Here is a 16,024-nt window from a genome sequence, read left to right on the forward strand (position 1 = left end):
CGAAAACAAAGATTTCATTTGTTCAACGACAGGTATGATAAAAGTTTGAGCATGAATAAAACACCGGAGAACCATGTTTGTGTTATGACACGTTTATTTTGAATGAGCTTTATGTTCTGTTAGCTTTTGAAACACTGATTTCACTTCATTTCCAGACACACTTTGTAACAATATGCACACATGTACAATTCACATCTGAGCTGATCATATCACAGCTGAGGTAAAAAACAACAACAACAACAACAACAACACACATTTATTTTGAGATGTTTCTATTTCATTCTTTAGTCTTTAGTACAAGCCTATACTATAATGTAAAGACAGTAGACACCACTCCAGGTTAAGTAAGAAACAGCCTTTTTAAGCATTTCAGATCCAAAAATTAGCTTATGATGTATTCTAAAATGGTGCAACAAATAAATCATACGGTAAGGCAAATAAATTACTCACTTTCCCTCGTTGAAGTTGCTAATTTTATGATATAATTATAGTACCCTCCTGGACAATGTCAGTTATGTTTACCTGAATTTGGGTAGTATCTCTGCCAGAAATAATTGTTTACCTCCTGAACTCTCCCTATTTGTTGATTGGTTCATTGATTATAAATGTAACTGGAGGAAACTGCTCAAATAAATAATCTGCATGAGAAAAGTTTGACTTCTATTGAGTGTTTGAAAAATGACCAAATGCAGGTTGCGATGCTGCCAGACGCCAGTCCAGGGCCATTTTTAGTGGTGCTTCAGCATATATGAGCCAAGTGAAATGATGTGACATGAGTATACACATTAAAGCTACCATCTCTTGGCTAACAGCACAAAAAGGGAAAGAGAATGACAACAGCGAAACATAGCGAGCAAAGGTAAAGTGTGAGAATCCAGGTGAGATATGGATGACATCACGAGAACACCAGGCAGATGGAAATAACCCCACATCATTCCCACATATTCTCTCCTACAGTTTCAGGGGAAGAACGGAGGAGCAAACAGGCTGCAAAGCACAACTTCAGTCAAACGTCTTAACAACAGAAGAAGCCTGTGCACTATCACAGACCTCTATGCCATAGCTTGGGAAGCATTAGAGCAGGGCTGCTGCAATTAACAATCATTTTGCTTATCGATTAGTTTAGCAATTATTCTTTTGATTAACCAATTAGTTGTTTTGGACGCAAAAGTCACAGGATGAAAAGAGTTTTACTGAATTTGCAGCAGATTAAGCTGGTGGAGGACATTAATGGACTGAAGAGTGTTTTCATCAAATACACTGAATTTTACACATTTTCCGCGCCATTTTTATGCAATTACGGCTCAATTTGAGTTATTAAACTGCTTTTCTCAGCTCATGGCATGTTTTGGAACCTATGTATAGACAAACTAATGATTATTCCATTACTAACTTAGTTGAAGATTACTTCAATAATGTATAGTTGCGATCATTAATCTTGTTGCAGCCCTACAGTAGAGAGACAAATATAAAAAGACGGAGAGAAATAGTAAGAAAGAGCGCACAGCACATTGGAACAGTATTTTTGGCCTAAAGGCATGTATAACCCTCTGGGAAAGCACCCCTAAACCTGGAAGTCTAGAATCACCCTGAATGCTAAAATAGTGTGATATCTCAGATAGCTTTTAAAACAAAATATTTAACAATAATTAATTTCAGCTTTTGTTTTCTATTTTTGCAGGTGTCATGCTGCTACTTTTCAGTGCTTATTCAAAGTGTTACATGTATAAAACACAAGCATTGCTTTTAGTACATTATATCTTGTTACTGCTATTTTTCTCTGTTATGTGAAAGGAGCTGGCTTCCCACCGGGCCGAACGAAAGATGCTTCCCTTCAGACTGGCCTGGCGTTTGGTGATACGGTAAATTCTGCGGAGAATGGCCCGTCTGAGCAGGATGTACACCCAGGGGTCCAGGATCTGGTTACAGGCGGCCATCCGGACCCCCGTAATCATCAGCCTCCTGTATGTGGCTCTATCACTGTCCAGGGACCCACTGTAGGAACGCAAAGCGGACATGAGCCCAAAGACCTGAAAGACAGGCATGAGTCAAAGTGTCAGACTGAATACGTTTCTGTTTGGCTAAAAGTAGGACAATGAAAGATGATGTGCATGGGTGTAACAGGACAAAATATGCAAAGATAACAGTGGAGCAAACAAACTTTTTTAGTAAAGTGTATTTTACTATTTTACTTTTTCCTCTGTAAATTCAGAAGGCTATTCATCCCAAATCGTGGTGGGACATACAGAAACATATATAGCAGCTAAATTAGATCATTCTATTCTATTAAATGTATGTTGTCACATTTTTAAAAGCAACAAAAACAATATAAAAAATATGTAAAATGAACAGGAACACACTACTGGTAATCTCCCAAATAAAAGTATGCATTGATATTTTATCAATAATGTGTTTAATTTCACAGTCGATTTACATTTTATGTAGCCTAATAATTGGACCTCAACCAATCAATTTACAGGCACATTTAAAGTGGATTGGCAAATCATCTGAATATGGTTTGCTTGTATGTTTGTATGTTTGTTCCCTGGGGAGGTGTTTCGGGCATGTCCCACCGGGAAGAGGCCCAGGGGAAGACCCAGGACACGCTGGAGGGAATATGTCTCTCAGCTGGCCTGGGAATGCCTCGGGATTCCTGCGGAGGAGTTGGAGGGAGTGTCTGGGGAGAGGGAAGTCTGGGAGTCCCTGCTTAGACTGCTGCCTCCGCGACCCGGCCCCGGATAAGGGAAAGAAGTTGGATGTATGTTTGTTTGTTGCCTTAACAATAGCTGCGCTTCCACATAATAAAAACACATTCATTAAATACAGCTAAACATTAAAGATTAACTAGACACAATTAAAATGCATAAAAGCTTAATAGATACATCCACAGAATATTTCAACATTGTCATTGGGATTTTGAAAATATATCAGGAAGATACATATTTTTGTCAATATCACTCATCTCTAATCAAAAACATCTTGGTCTTTGTTCAAAATGTGGTTGTAGGTTTGCATAATCTACACAGAACAATTGTAAAATAATCCTAATCCAATGTTATTTAATCACGTTTTAATTTGAAAGAACTTTTCCCCCCATGTTTCATATAACCTAACCCAGAATTATTACACTTCTACAGCTGCATTCCTTCTTTTTTATTGACCAATGTGGTATGCTAAGAATGTTAATAGCCCTATTTTGTATGCATCTTTGTAAAATGAAGCAAACAAGAATAAAGATACATTCCCAATTCCCCTAGTTTGTCAGCTCTCGAAAGCTAAGCAGGACAGAGCCTGGTTAGTACTTGGATGGGAGACTGCTGGAACACCAGGTGCCACAGGGGGCGCTAGAGGGAATGTCAATGAGTCCAGAAGAAAGTCATTTCACCCAAATTGTCAAAACTTTGAGTGCCTTGAAAGTGGAAAAGCGCTATATACACTGTAGTAATAATAATAATAATAATAATAATAATAATAATGATAATGATAACAATGATAAAAAGCCTGTATATTTTGTTGACAGAATCCTAATTATTTATTTCATTTACTTACCAGCAGAGGGCTCCAGCAGATACAGGATGTGACCATGATGCCCACAAGCTGCACCACCATCTCCGTGTCATTGGACCTTGTAGAGCGGCTTTTGGAGCAGGTGGTCTTCTTTAACCTCGCTCTCACCAGTGTAATTCCACTGATCGTGTTGCAAACAAACGCTGAGGCCAGGGAACTCAGAGCTAGTCCAGAAAACAGGATCACAAACCCAAGGTCCTTCCCTTCGGTGCCCTCAGAGACCCTTATGAAGCACCACGTCCCGGGATACTGGTATGTGTATGTCCCCAGGTTGAAGACTGGCAGGAGGGCCACGCATAACGCTACCAACCAGATCAGAGCTAACGCTATCTTAGTTCGTGCGGTTGTTACTAATTGTGCATGTAGCAACGGTTTGGTCACACCCAAGCACCGTTCAGCGGCCATTGCACAACCCATAAAAAGTGGGCATAGTCCAAAAAACACCATGCAGCCTCCCAGAAACAAGCAAAAAGCGTCTGTATCGTTTGATGAATCTGCCGTAAAACCAGCAGAGTATCTACTCATCACCAGCGCTCCGTTGATAACGTGTCCCGCCAGATCTGTCCCAACCAAAGAACTTGCAAATAGTAAGAAGGTCGCCTTGGAGCGTCGACGGAAGCGGTTGTAGGCCTTGGCCAGGATGATCAGAGCCACTACGTTGAATAGGATGCCCAGAGTCATGCTAAGACCTGCCAGAATGGGACTGCTCTGTGGAAGTGTCCTGTTCCTCGCCACCGCCTCCACCTCAGGTTCCTGGAGCACGGTGAAGTTGGCCAGGAAGGAGGAGGTTGAGGTGGCGGGGGAGCCCGAGGAGTTGGGGTGCTGCATAGCCAACATCACCGCTGGGCGTTTAGGTTCATCTGGAAACTCCACCGGACAGAGAGCTGGAAGAAAAGACAGACAAGATTATTTATTCATCATTATTTTTCTTTTTTTTTTACCCTGTTCTAATGATCAAACTCAAAAACTTGCTCTGAGGTGGGGGTATTTAAGTTGCATTCATTGCTGGTTGCACTATAGCCTCCTGCCATGTGTACTGTAAAGTCAACATACAGAAGACCTTTAAAAAAATGAGACAAACTGAGAGTGGGGAATATTATTGCGATCTGATCCTGTGACACATTGACTATTCTGGAGATATCTTTGTATTATGAAAATTCAAAAAATATAACATAACAAAAAAGAGCTGAAGAGCTTTCAATTGCATTATTTTGTATTTTGATGATCATTTTGTTCAGAAAATCCTCTTTTTTTGAGCAATACATTAAGATGAACCACACTGTACTGCACATTCACACAGGTTACATTACTTTACTTTCCGATTAGACTGCACTAGTGAATTTCTTCTTATCTGTATCTCCCGTTCCTTTTTTGGCCAGAAGGCTGAACATGGGGGTTAGAGCCAGGATTTAAAACTGAGACTAACTTTCATGGATGTGTGTTTACTCCAAAAACATGATTATGACACCTCCAGACTGCAATTAGTGATCTTGATTTGAGATCCACAATGTAAGTATTTATTCTTGTACGCTAAACAAGCCACACTTGTTTACTGAGGGCATTTCAAAGAACATATACAGTACGCTGACCTAAAGTGGTGGGTTGTGCGACAGCAACACTCCATTCAAAAGGGAGTTTGATTCATAGAGGAAAAAAAGTATCTTAAACCAACATGCCCCATAGCCTGAACAAGTCTTAACACTGACTTTTGACAGTGCAATTCACATTCCTCTTTCTTCTGTCTTCAACAAGCTCAGGACAAAAAGCAGCTGTGCCTTAAAGTGTAATCAAATATGTAATAAATCTGTTTTCACGGGGCATAAAGGCAAAACACCAACTAAAGAAGGGGCCAGTGTGGAAATGCCATAGTGCCTTTATTAATACTGGCTTTTTTCCACATTAAATAATCAAACTATAATATATAGTTTAGAGACCACAAGCCTCCTTTATTTTAGTTATAATGCACAGTATCATACATTTTATATTTTTTATACTTAAAAAATAATAATAATTTCGTCCTTTCACACATAATAATAATAAGTTTACCATTTTAAAAACAAAAACATAAATGATTATAATGAACTGTACACATTTAAAAACAGAGATAGGAACAATACAAAGGTAAAGTTACAACAAGGGCTACACTGCTGACAAAAATAGACAATATGAACTTTATTATAAAACGTAATTATGACTCTTTCCTCGCGTGTAACTCACCATAACGCACGCGGGGGGAGATATTCCCGTCGTATTGCAATAGGCATTTTGCTGCAAATAGTCCGGGCTCGGGGCGCACTTGTCGGGGAAGTCTTGAGTCCTCTCCGTCCCGCACATTGCACAAGTCTGTCCTCTTCTCCTCCGCTTCTGCTTTTATACCGCGGGCTGCACTGAGCCACAACGGCCTCTAGGGGCCCCTGTGGTCATCAGACGCGCTCCAGACAGACGCTGCCATCAGATATGGACCAGAGCTATTCAATGAATATTTAAACTCAAACCACTTTACTACTGACTCCGCCCTGGTAAGTCATGTCCGTGCACTTGAGGAACCCAAAGGAGAAATGAAGTAACAGGTAGAACCAAAGCACAGAGGGAACCTGCTGGGCTTATTTAGCATTGCTTTTATTTTCCTGTTTGCTTTGTGGTTTGTCAGTGGTTCTTGATTGGTCACAGATAAAAGACATGCCCAGTTATGCCTCATGCAACTGATAATCAACTAAACTGTTCTATCCAACTGTTCTGCAAGTTTTTTTAGCTGGTCTTACTGTAAGAAATCCTCAAATTAAAACTATAGAGGCTGTCAGACTGTATAACAAACACTGCTAGCCCTGAAAATGTGTAATACTGACTTAACCATGTGCAATACTGATGTAACCATGTGCAATACCGTCATATTCATGTGCAATTACTGTCGTACTCACATGCAATAATGTCACATTCATGTGCATATAACTGATGAAAATGGAGTGTTTATTTCACCATTATTATTATTATTATTATTATATTGTCTTACGCTAGCTGTTTTATTTTATTTTATATTTTATATTTTATATTTATTTTATTTTTATCTTTATTTATTTTTCCCTTCCATTCCTTATTAGGAAATTATATCTCTATCTACCTGCGTTGCAACAATTAAATTTCCTCATGTGTGGACAATAAAGGATTATCTTATCTTATCTTATATAATAACAATATAAAAATGTATTTATTGTTGTACAAAATCTACAGCCTACAACCAATATATTTAAGGGGAATGGTAAGATGAGCAGTAACATGTAAATACTATGAAACTATTCAAGCTGTAAATATATTACATATTTACGGTGTGGCCATTCATTATATTGTCAAAGAGAATTAACCACTTGTTCTGGGCGTTTCCTTTTGTTTAATTGCCATGTTCTTTTTTGTATTGTTCGAGATGGAGGGTAAATTGTCCCCATTGCAGGAAACATGTCCACGCTGCCTTCAAGCCTGGTCTGAATGACCTCAGCTGCATCGTGGTCACAGTGTGTAAAACTGTGGTAATCCTGCCACTACAAAAACGGCTTAACCCAGAGTGCTGCTGTAAATGTGAGCAGTTTTCCAGGCCGTCCATTCCCACTGCTGCCTTTGCGGGGGACATTAGGTTTTAATGACCGGGACGTTTCCATGTGGAGACTCTGTGGAGTAGTTTAAGGGGGAAACACATGCCAAAAGAAAGTAGTAAAATTCAGGTTTGTTTTGCCAGAGACAGCACAGTAATTCAGTCTTACAGAACATTTATTGAGAGAAAGAGTCTTTTAAAACTAAATGATTTAGTTCCACCATGGCCAAACTTCTCACCTCACAAAAATGCTAAGTCATGAATTTGGTCATGTAGACCAATGTATGACATTCCACTTTGTGTGTTCACAGTGTCTTCTCTGAAAGCCGAGATTTCTAATCTCTCATGCCCAGGGAGGCATCCAGGAGACATCCAGGAGACATCCAGGAGACATCCAGGAGACATCCAGGAGACATCCAGGAGACATCCAGGAGACATCCAGGAGGACATCCAGGAGACATCGAGGAGGCATCCAGGAGACATCCAGGAGACATCCAGGAGACATCCAGGAGACATCCAGGAGGCATCCAGGAGACATCCAGGAGGACATCCAGGAGACATCGAGGAGGCATCCAGGAGACATCCAGGAGACATCCAGGAGACATCCAGGAGGCATCCAGGAGACATCCAGGAGACATCCAGGAGACATCCAGGAGGCATCCAGGAGACATCCAGGAGACATCCAGGAGAGATCCAGGAGACATCGAGGAGGCATCCAGGAGATATCCAGGAGACATCGAGGAGGCATCCAGGAGACATGGAGGAGACATCCAGGAGACATCCAGGAGATATCCAGGAGACATCCAGGAGGCATCCAGGAGACATCCAGGAGACATCCAGGAGGCATCCAGGAGACATCCAGGAGACATCCAGGAGGCATCCAGGAGACATCCAGGAGATATCCAGGAGACATCCAGGAGACATCCAGGAGATATCCAGGAGACATCCAGGAGACATCCAGGAGACATCCAGGAGACATCCAGGAGACATGGAGGAGACATCCAGGGGATATCCAGGAGACATCCAGGAGACATCCAGGAGATGTCCAGGAGACATCCAGGTGACATCCAGGAGATATCCAGGAGACATCCAGGAGACATCCAGGAGATATCCAGGAGACATCCAGGAGACATCCAGGAGACATCCAGGAGACATCCAGGAGACATCCAGGAGACATCCAGGAGACATCCAGGTGATCACGTAGAACCTTTATTGCTTTAAGGAGCTTTTATTGGCAATTTCACACACTCCTGGTGTTTCTTTTAGATATTAATATATTTATGTATTTATTGCACTCAAAGGAAAAAGAACGATCGCAGCAGAAGTCTGGTCTGGCCCTCATGATGAGCGGGACACTACTTTTACGAGACACCTGTGCTTGCAGTGTCTACAGTCTACTATACTCAATAAATCAACTGCCCCGCCCTAAATGAAGCAGTTCATGTAAAAGAAGGTCAATAATAGAGTGAAATGTGGGCGTCTCAGGATCACGTCTCTTCAAGTATTGCTGGAATTCCTGCTCAGGTAAAAGTGCAGCGCTGCAGAAGGGTTCCTCTGTTCTCACCCGCACAGTGCCTGTCTTTGTGTGATGAAAGGATGTCCTGTGATCGTCATGGCAACATGTATGTGTACACTGTGCCAATATAGTTTGTTTAATGTGATATATTATTTGTAACACAATTATAATACAAATCTGCAAACACTGAACATGGACCAACAGTGTTTCTCGCTCTGGTCCTCAAGAGGATGTGGCTTTAATAGAAGTATGATTGTAAGATAAGATAAGATATTCTTTTATTGTCCACACATGGGGAAATTTCATTGTTGTAACGCAGTAGATACAGAGGAAAAGGACAGATAACTTATAGGAAGTTTCAAAAAACACTCTTAATAGAAGAACTCTTATAAAAAGACAAAAAACTTATTAACAAAACTCCTCTCATATTTTAATAGGGAATGGAGGGGGAAAAAATAGATAAATAAATAAATAAATAATAAATAAATAAAATAAAAATTAAAAATGAATAAATAAAATAAAAATAAAAAATGAATAAAAAAAAAATAATAAAATAATTTAAATAATAAAAAACAGATAAAGATAAAAATAAAACAATAATAAAATAATAATAAAATAATAATACAATTAAATTAAAGCCGCAAGCGGCAATGATCGGCCCTCGCCATGCCGCCGCCACCATGCCGCAAGAGGAGGGGGCGCTAACGCGCCCCAATGGTCCTTTTATTACGCCTACTGCTGAATCTGTGACGCTGTCACATCTTCTCCCCTTTGTTTTACCATCAAAAAGCAATTTTATTTTGAATTCTTGGCAAAATGTGCGGCTTTGCCGCACAGAAACCGTGACTTTTTGAATAAAAATGTGGATACGTTTTGATGGTCCACCCCTGAAGATGAGTCTCACCAAATTTCAGGTAAATAGGGCTAACGCCCTGGGAGGAGTTTGTGAAAGTATAAAGTGTAAACATGTTCTGGCAATTTCCCCATTGGAATAACGTGGGAGGTTTTGGTCATCGCTACGGCAATGCCGTAACAATTATGACATGGGTCTCATCGACTTTTTTGATGGGGATGCTAAAATTGAGTTGTGTGTCAAATTTCATATAATTTTGCAAAACTAAACATTTAACCTCCATATAAAATCTGTAGGGGGCGCTGTGGCGCCAAATTAATTTCTTTCACTTCAAGTAGGTTTAAGGCAAAGAGTTTAACAACTGATTCTAATTTGACGCAATTCGGACTTTATCTGCGCAAACGGCAGAAATGTTAAATTTGGGAGATTTCTGAAATCCTAGCTAAAGTTTGCGGCTTCGCCGCTCAGAGACCGTGAGAGGTATCAATGTAATTTGAATAACTTTTGATGTCCCACTCCTCAGTACCATTTTCACCAAATTTCAGCTTTTTAGAGCCAACGCCCTGGGAGAAGTTTGTAAAAGTACGACGTTAGGAAAAACTCCCGAGTCATGCTTAGCCATTTTTGAACCAATATGGCCGACTTTTGGTTGGGCGGACGGCGTTGCCGTAATAATATTTTTTACTTCTCTTGTCACCATCTACCTCTGCGCCAAATTTCATGATTCTACGATCAGATTTTTTTTGGGTCATTTCCTATCTCTCAATGCATTTTTGGTACATTTGGGGGCGCTGACGCGCCAATTTTTTCTTTTTATTTTAGAAAAGGGAAATAGCCAGAATGTAGAGAGGCACGATTTTTAGAGGTGTGCAAATTTTTGTGACTTTTCGTCAATGTTCACTGGGTGAAAAATAGGGGGGTTGGTCCCGAGAAGAAGAAGAAGAAAGAATAATATTACGAAGCGAAAACAATGTTTCCCATTTTTCAAATATCATAAACTATACATTTTCGGAAAGCGCTCGCGCTTTCCTACCTCATGGTGTGGGTCCCTGGTCACTGACGGGTACTTTTGTTAATTTTGAGTGGGCTCCGCCCACTTTGTGTTTTTGGCCCTCTATACAGTAATAATGTTCAATTTTTGCATTACATGCTTATATGCACGGAACATGCAAGAGATGGGGAACGTATTCGTGAGCTACTTAGAGCAAATGAGTGCTTTATATGGGGATGACGACCGCGAAGCGGTCGTCATCCCCATATAAAGTGTTCCATTTTCCTACTACTAATTAGTATGCACGGGGCGTGCGTGAGTGAAGGAGTGCGTTAGTGAGTGTTTGGAAGTGGGCGAGCGTTTCGCGCTCGATTTCGTGCGCACTACGTGCGCACTTTCGCAGCCGTGCTTTGCACGGCCTTACGAGATTAATAGGCCTCTCGCCAGCTTGTGGCGCTCGGGCCTAATAATAATCCATCCATCCATTTTCTGCCGCTTTATCCGGGGCCGGGTCGCGGGGGCAGCAGTCTGAGCAGGGACTCCCAGGCTTCCTGCTCCCCAGACACTTCCTCCAACTCCTCCGGGGGGATCCCGAGGCGTTCCCAGGCCAGCCGAGAGACGTAGTCTCTCCAGCGTGTCCTGAGTCTCTTCCCGGTGGGACATGCCCAGGAGGCATCCGGAGCAGATGCCCGAGCCACCTCAGCTGGCTCCTCTCGATGTGGAGGAGCAGCGGCTCTACTCCGAGCTCCTCACTTTATCTCTAAGGGAACGCCCAGCCACCCGGCGGAGGAAACTCATTTCGACCGCTTGTATCCGCGATCTTGTTCTTTCGGTCACTACCCAAAGCTCATGACCATAGGTGAGGTCAGAACGTAGACCGACCGGTAAATAGAGAGCTTTGCCTTTCGGCTCAGCTCCCTCTTCACCACAACAGTCCGATGCAGCGACTGCATCACTGCGGCCGCTGCACCGATCCGCCTGTCGATCTCACGCTCCATCTTTCCCTCACTCGTGAACAAGACCCCGAGATACTTGAACTCCTCCACTTGGGGCAAGGACTCCCCACCCACCTGAAGAGGGCAAGCCACCTTTTTCCGGTCGAGAACCATGGCCTCGGATTTGGAGGTGCTGATTCTCATCCCAGCCGCTTCACACTCGGCTGCAAATCGTCCCAGTGCATGTTGCATGTCCAGGTTTGATGGAGCCATCAGGACAACATCGTCTGCAAACAGCAGAGATGGAATCCTGTGGTCCCCAAACCGGACACCCTCCAACCCCTGACTGCGCCTAGAAATTCTGTCCATAAAAATTATGAACAGAACCGGTGACAAAGGGCAGCCCTGGCGGAGTTCAACATGCACTGGGAACAGGTCTGACTTACTGCCGGCAATGCGAACACAGCTCCTGCTCCAGTCATACAGGGACCGGACAGCCCTGAGCAAAGGGCCCCGGACCCCGTACTCCCGGAGCACCCCCCAAAGGACACACCGAGGGACACGGTCGAAAGCCTTCTCCAGATCCACAAAGCACATGTGGACTGGTTGGGCAAACTCCCATGAACCCTCGAGCACCCAATGGAGGGTATAGAGCTGGTCCAGTGTTCCACGACCGGGACGAAAACCACTCTGCTCCGCCTGAATCCGAGGTTCGACTATCGGTCGCATTCTCCTCTCCAGAACCTTGGAATAGACCTTACCTGGGAGGCTGAGGAGTGTGATCCCTCTGTAGTTGGAACACACCCTCCGGTCCCCCTTCTTGAACAGAGGGACCACCACCCCGGTCTGCCAGTCCAGAGGCACGGTCCCCGACCGCCACACGATGTTGCAGAGACGTGTCAACCGAGACAGTCCTTCAACATCCAGATACTTTAGGTACTCAGGGCGGATCTCATCCACCCCCGGAGCCCTGCCACCGAGGAGTTTGCGAACAACCTCAGTGACTTCAGCTTGGGTGATGGATGAGCCAGCCTCTGAGTCCCTGGTCTCTACTTCTTCTCCGTCCGACGACATCCCCAGTCGAGGTCAGCAGGTCTCCACTCGCACCGTAAACGGTGTTGGTGAGGCACTGCTTCCCTCTCCTGAGGCGCCCGACGATTTGCCAGAATTTCTTTGGTGCCGACCGATAGTCCTCCTCCATGGCCTCCCCGAACTCCTCCCAGGCCCGGGTTTTTGCCTCTGCGACAGCACGAGCCGCGGCTCGCTTGGCCTGCCGATACCCGTCGATGACCTCCGGAGACCCACAAGCCAGAGTGGCCTGATAGGCCTCCTTCTTCAGTCTGACGGCATCCCTTACTTCCGGTGTCCACCACCGGGTTCGGGGGTTGCCGCCACGACAGGCACCGGAGACCTTGCGACCACAACTCCGAGCAGCCGCATCAACAATGGAGGCGGAGAACATGGTCCACTCGGACTCAATGTCCCCAACCTCCCCCGGGATATGGGAGAAGCTCTCCTGGAGGTGCGAGTTGAATACCCTACTGACAGAGGGCTCCACTAGACGTTCCCAACAGACCCTCACAATGCACTTGGGTCTGCCAAGTCTGTCCGGCTTCCTCCTCCGCCAGCGGATCCAACTCACCACCAGGTGGTGATCGGTTGACAACTCTAAAATAATAATGATAAAATAAAGTAAAGTAAAAATAGCTAGCATAAGAAAATAATACTAATACTAATGGTAAGTAAACACTCTTATTCACATCAGTTATATGCACATGAATATGGCCTTAATTGCTTGTGAGTACGACAGTAATTGCACATGAATATGACGGTATTGCACATGGTTAAGTCAGTATTGCACATGAATATAACGGTATTGCACATGGTTAAGTCAGTATTGTACATGAATATGACGGTATTGCACATGGTTAAGTCAGTATTGCACATGAATATGACACAGGTCACTTCAGTCTCTGTCCCGTTACCGCTAGCGACCGAATAATGCTCTTCACCAAAGCCACCGCTCTGGTCACTAGACTTCGTATCAGTTACATTCAAAGAGCTTCCGTGATGTGGTTTGGAGCCACAGCTTTTTGATCATCACATCATTTTATCTTCAGTCTTTCCTGAATGCACCGTTTCACCCGGACTGCTTTAGCTCTCAACGCTAACGGCCATCGTCTAGACACGCTTTTGTGATTTAGCTTCTGTTTTTCAGGCGCATACGGAGGCTATTTGCTTGATTGCATCATGTTGATTGCATGTTTTTATTTGCACCAGAGGAACACACTGTAAAAGAGGAAACCACACAATGAGACGGCAGTAACACAGTGTCTGTGAAGGTTTTTACATTTTTCTCTGTCTGTTGATGAGCACGTGTGAACGAAACCCTTTAAGTTTGTTTGAAAGACTTGCAAAATGTTGATTATTTTATCATTGAAATCACGATTATCACAGCGATTACGTTTATGACAAAATTAACCTGCTATTTTATTCGTAAAGTTTTGTGACACTTCTGTTATAAAAGCCTATGTCATTAGAAACGTCTCTTTGCTCCAGATTTTGAGGGACAGAAGAATATTTATAGTGCTTTTTATTTCAATATTTTTTGTTTTGAATAGAGTAATAATTTAAATCAACCTTTTTAAACGTTATTAATTGCACAGCCCTGTTAGACCAGTAATATTTATTTTAGATTTTGTCGCCCATAGGCTTTATCAGGGCAGGAGAGTGAGAAGTGGGGGATGAGAGAGAAGGGAAGACATGCAGTAAAGTGTCAGAGTCAGGGAGTTGAACTCACAACAGCCTGGCATAAGTGCTTTGCCTTAACCACTCGACCAATGGGCAACACAGACTAGTAATATTTCAATTGTCCCAGTCAACAGATGTATGTTTACAGCTCCTTAAAGGCACTGGCTCCTTTTCATATCTTTTCTCCACCATTGATGGATTATTAACTACAAACATGACTCTTGTATATTTACAGAGGCGAGATTATTGTGAGAATTCTGGGAACAGATAATACCTTAAAGTTATAAACTTATAGCATCCGATGTTAGGCAATTCTTTGTGAATGTCAAGAGTGACTAAGAGACTAAAATGTTTTATCTTATCACATTTTCAGATACAAGAAAAAAGAGTTTTTCCGACATCAAACATCCGCATTAAGTGGAACGGTTTACACAAAGTATTGTCCAAGTTTATTATTCTAACATTTATATTCTCCCCCTCATGAGTCGTGAAGACCAGTGAACCACAGCTATTTCTAAACATTACATAATGACAATGTCCAACAAAAGGAAGTCTTAAGTGCTCAATAGTCTATAACAAACTATTGAAACATTTCACAGTCTGGTGCAGGAAATCACTGAAATCTATCATTTAACGGCTTTTACAGATCCACCACATATTTATTTAATGTAAAGTACAGCGTGTCACACACCAAAAAGTTTGATAATGAGATTAATCTTGCCCTAAAATATGCGAGCTGCATTTGTCTTTGGAGCCAGTTTGGACATGATCTTTAAGCTGCAGCATGGGAAACATTTGAGAAGCTTTTTGTCTTTTTGACATCTGTTGTGCACGTGTCTGTGAGTGGGTTGAGGACATTAGCGAGTGAAAGGGTTGTTTTCCAGCTCCATAGGATACAGCTCGCTCCTCATAATCACACATCGTGGAGGTTTGAGCCCTGAACCAGTCGCCGTAGACAAAACCGCTGCATCGTGGAGTACCTGCCACGCCTGACTGAAGGGAGCTACGGGACCACAATTTACAGTATAATTGACTAATCCTGTAACAATTTCAACAGCGCAATCGGGCTATTGTAAATTGAGAAAGAGATTGATTGGATTCTATTTCTGTGAGTGGTTTCTTTGGCAAAAACAAAGCACTTACGCACTAGAATTCCAACTAAAAACAAACTGCGTGCTTGTCCTGTATACAGTATGGACTTTTTTCAAATCGTTATTGTAAAACGTTAAATAAACTCCACATAAATAAACTGACCAGCCGTAACATAGACACACATGCTCTCCAGACAAAACCGCATAAACCATGTCAAATTCCAGCATCTTTCTCTTCTCCAAAAAGCAAATTCATGTGGAAATTGGAAACAGAGCGCAGCAATATTTGAATATCAAAAGCTCACACCATCCAGACACTGACGGCACCGGAGCTCCATTATTCAGAGTGCGATGACGTACTGGACAAAAGCACGCCGGAGTAGGTCGGCCTGATGACTCCGCCTGCACACGCTGCCCGGATGACCGCTCCTTATGGTCATTCACGCCGTAGAAAGTGAATGACCTCAAGTCGTTCATGTGTAATACAGTCCAATCACCTCAGAATAATGTATACACTAATGCAGATGGTGAATATCTATGTGAAACTGGTTCCATCGAGTATTAAAGAATCAATCTGAGCGGGTCGGAAATGAGATAAGTGACCTTTGTAAATAAGTCGATTTAAATGCATAACTTACTGTACTTTTGTCCGACTCTAGGGAATTATTGGCACAATGTTGAGAGCAAAGTTTGAAATGAGTCAGTGGTCAAAAGCGATGTATTATATTGAAATAATA

General features: G+C 42.7%; 2 protein-coding genes across 2 annotated transcripts in view; both read right to left on the reverse strand.

The window, feature by feature from the left end:
• farsa (phenylalanyl-tRNA synthetase subunit alpha) overlaps window positions 1-16,024 on the reverse strand; it is a 91,909-nt gene that overhangs the window by 21,069 nt on the left and 54,816 nt on the right. The gene's annotated exons all lie outside the window — the stretch shown is intronic.
• Window positions 1,523-4,453, reverse strand: LOC140358649 (prostaglandin E2 receptor EP1 subtype-like). Its single transcript, XM_072443643.1, has 2 exons — window positions 3,550-4,453; window positions 1,523-2,030 (listed from the first exon to the last, which is right to left on the reverse strand). The coding sequence occupies exons 1-2, from the start codon at window positions 4,402-4,404 to the stop codon at window positions 1,755-1,757; spliced, it is 1,131 nt and encodes a 376-aa protein (XP_072299744.1). The 5' UTR covers window positions 4,405-4,453; the 3' UTR covers window positions 1,523-1,754.

This window comes from Eucyclogobius newberryi, unplaced genomic scaffold, assembly GCF_026437365.1.
Source record: "Eucyclogobius newberryi isolate DKJ021-1_F unplaced genomic scaffold, fEucNew1.0.hap1 SCAF_13, whole genome shotgun sequence".
NCBI lineage: Eukaryota > Metazoa > Chordata > Actinopteri > Gobiiformes > Gobiidae > Eucyclogobius > Eucyclogobius newberryi.

What these genes read in the sequence shown, in the direction of transcription:
- LOC140358649 (XM_072443643.1), bottom strand. Translation starts at nt 4,404, where the DNA reads ATGTTGGCTATGCAGCACCCCAACTCCTCGGGCTCCCCCGCCACCTCA. An exon ending in TCTGCTGGAGCCCTCTGCTG is followed by an intron (nt 2,031 to 3,549) that starts GTAAGTAAATGA and finishes CCTGTCTTTCAG; the next exon opens with GTCTTTGGGCTCATGTCCGC.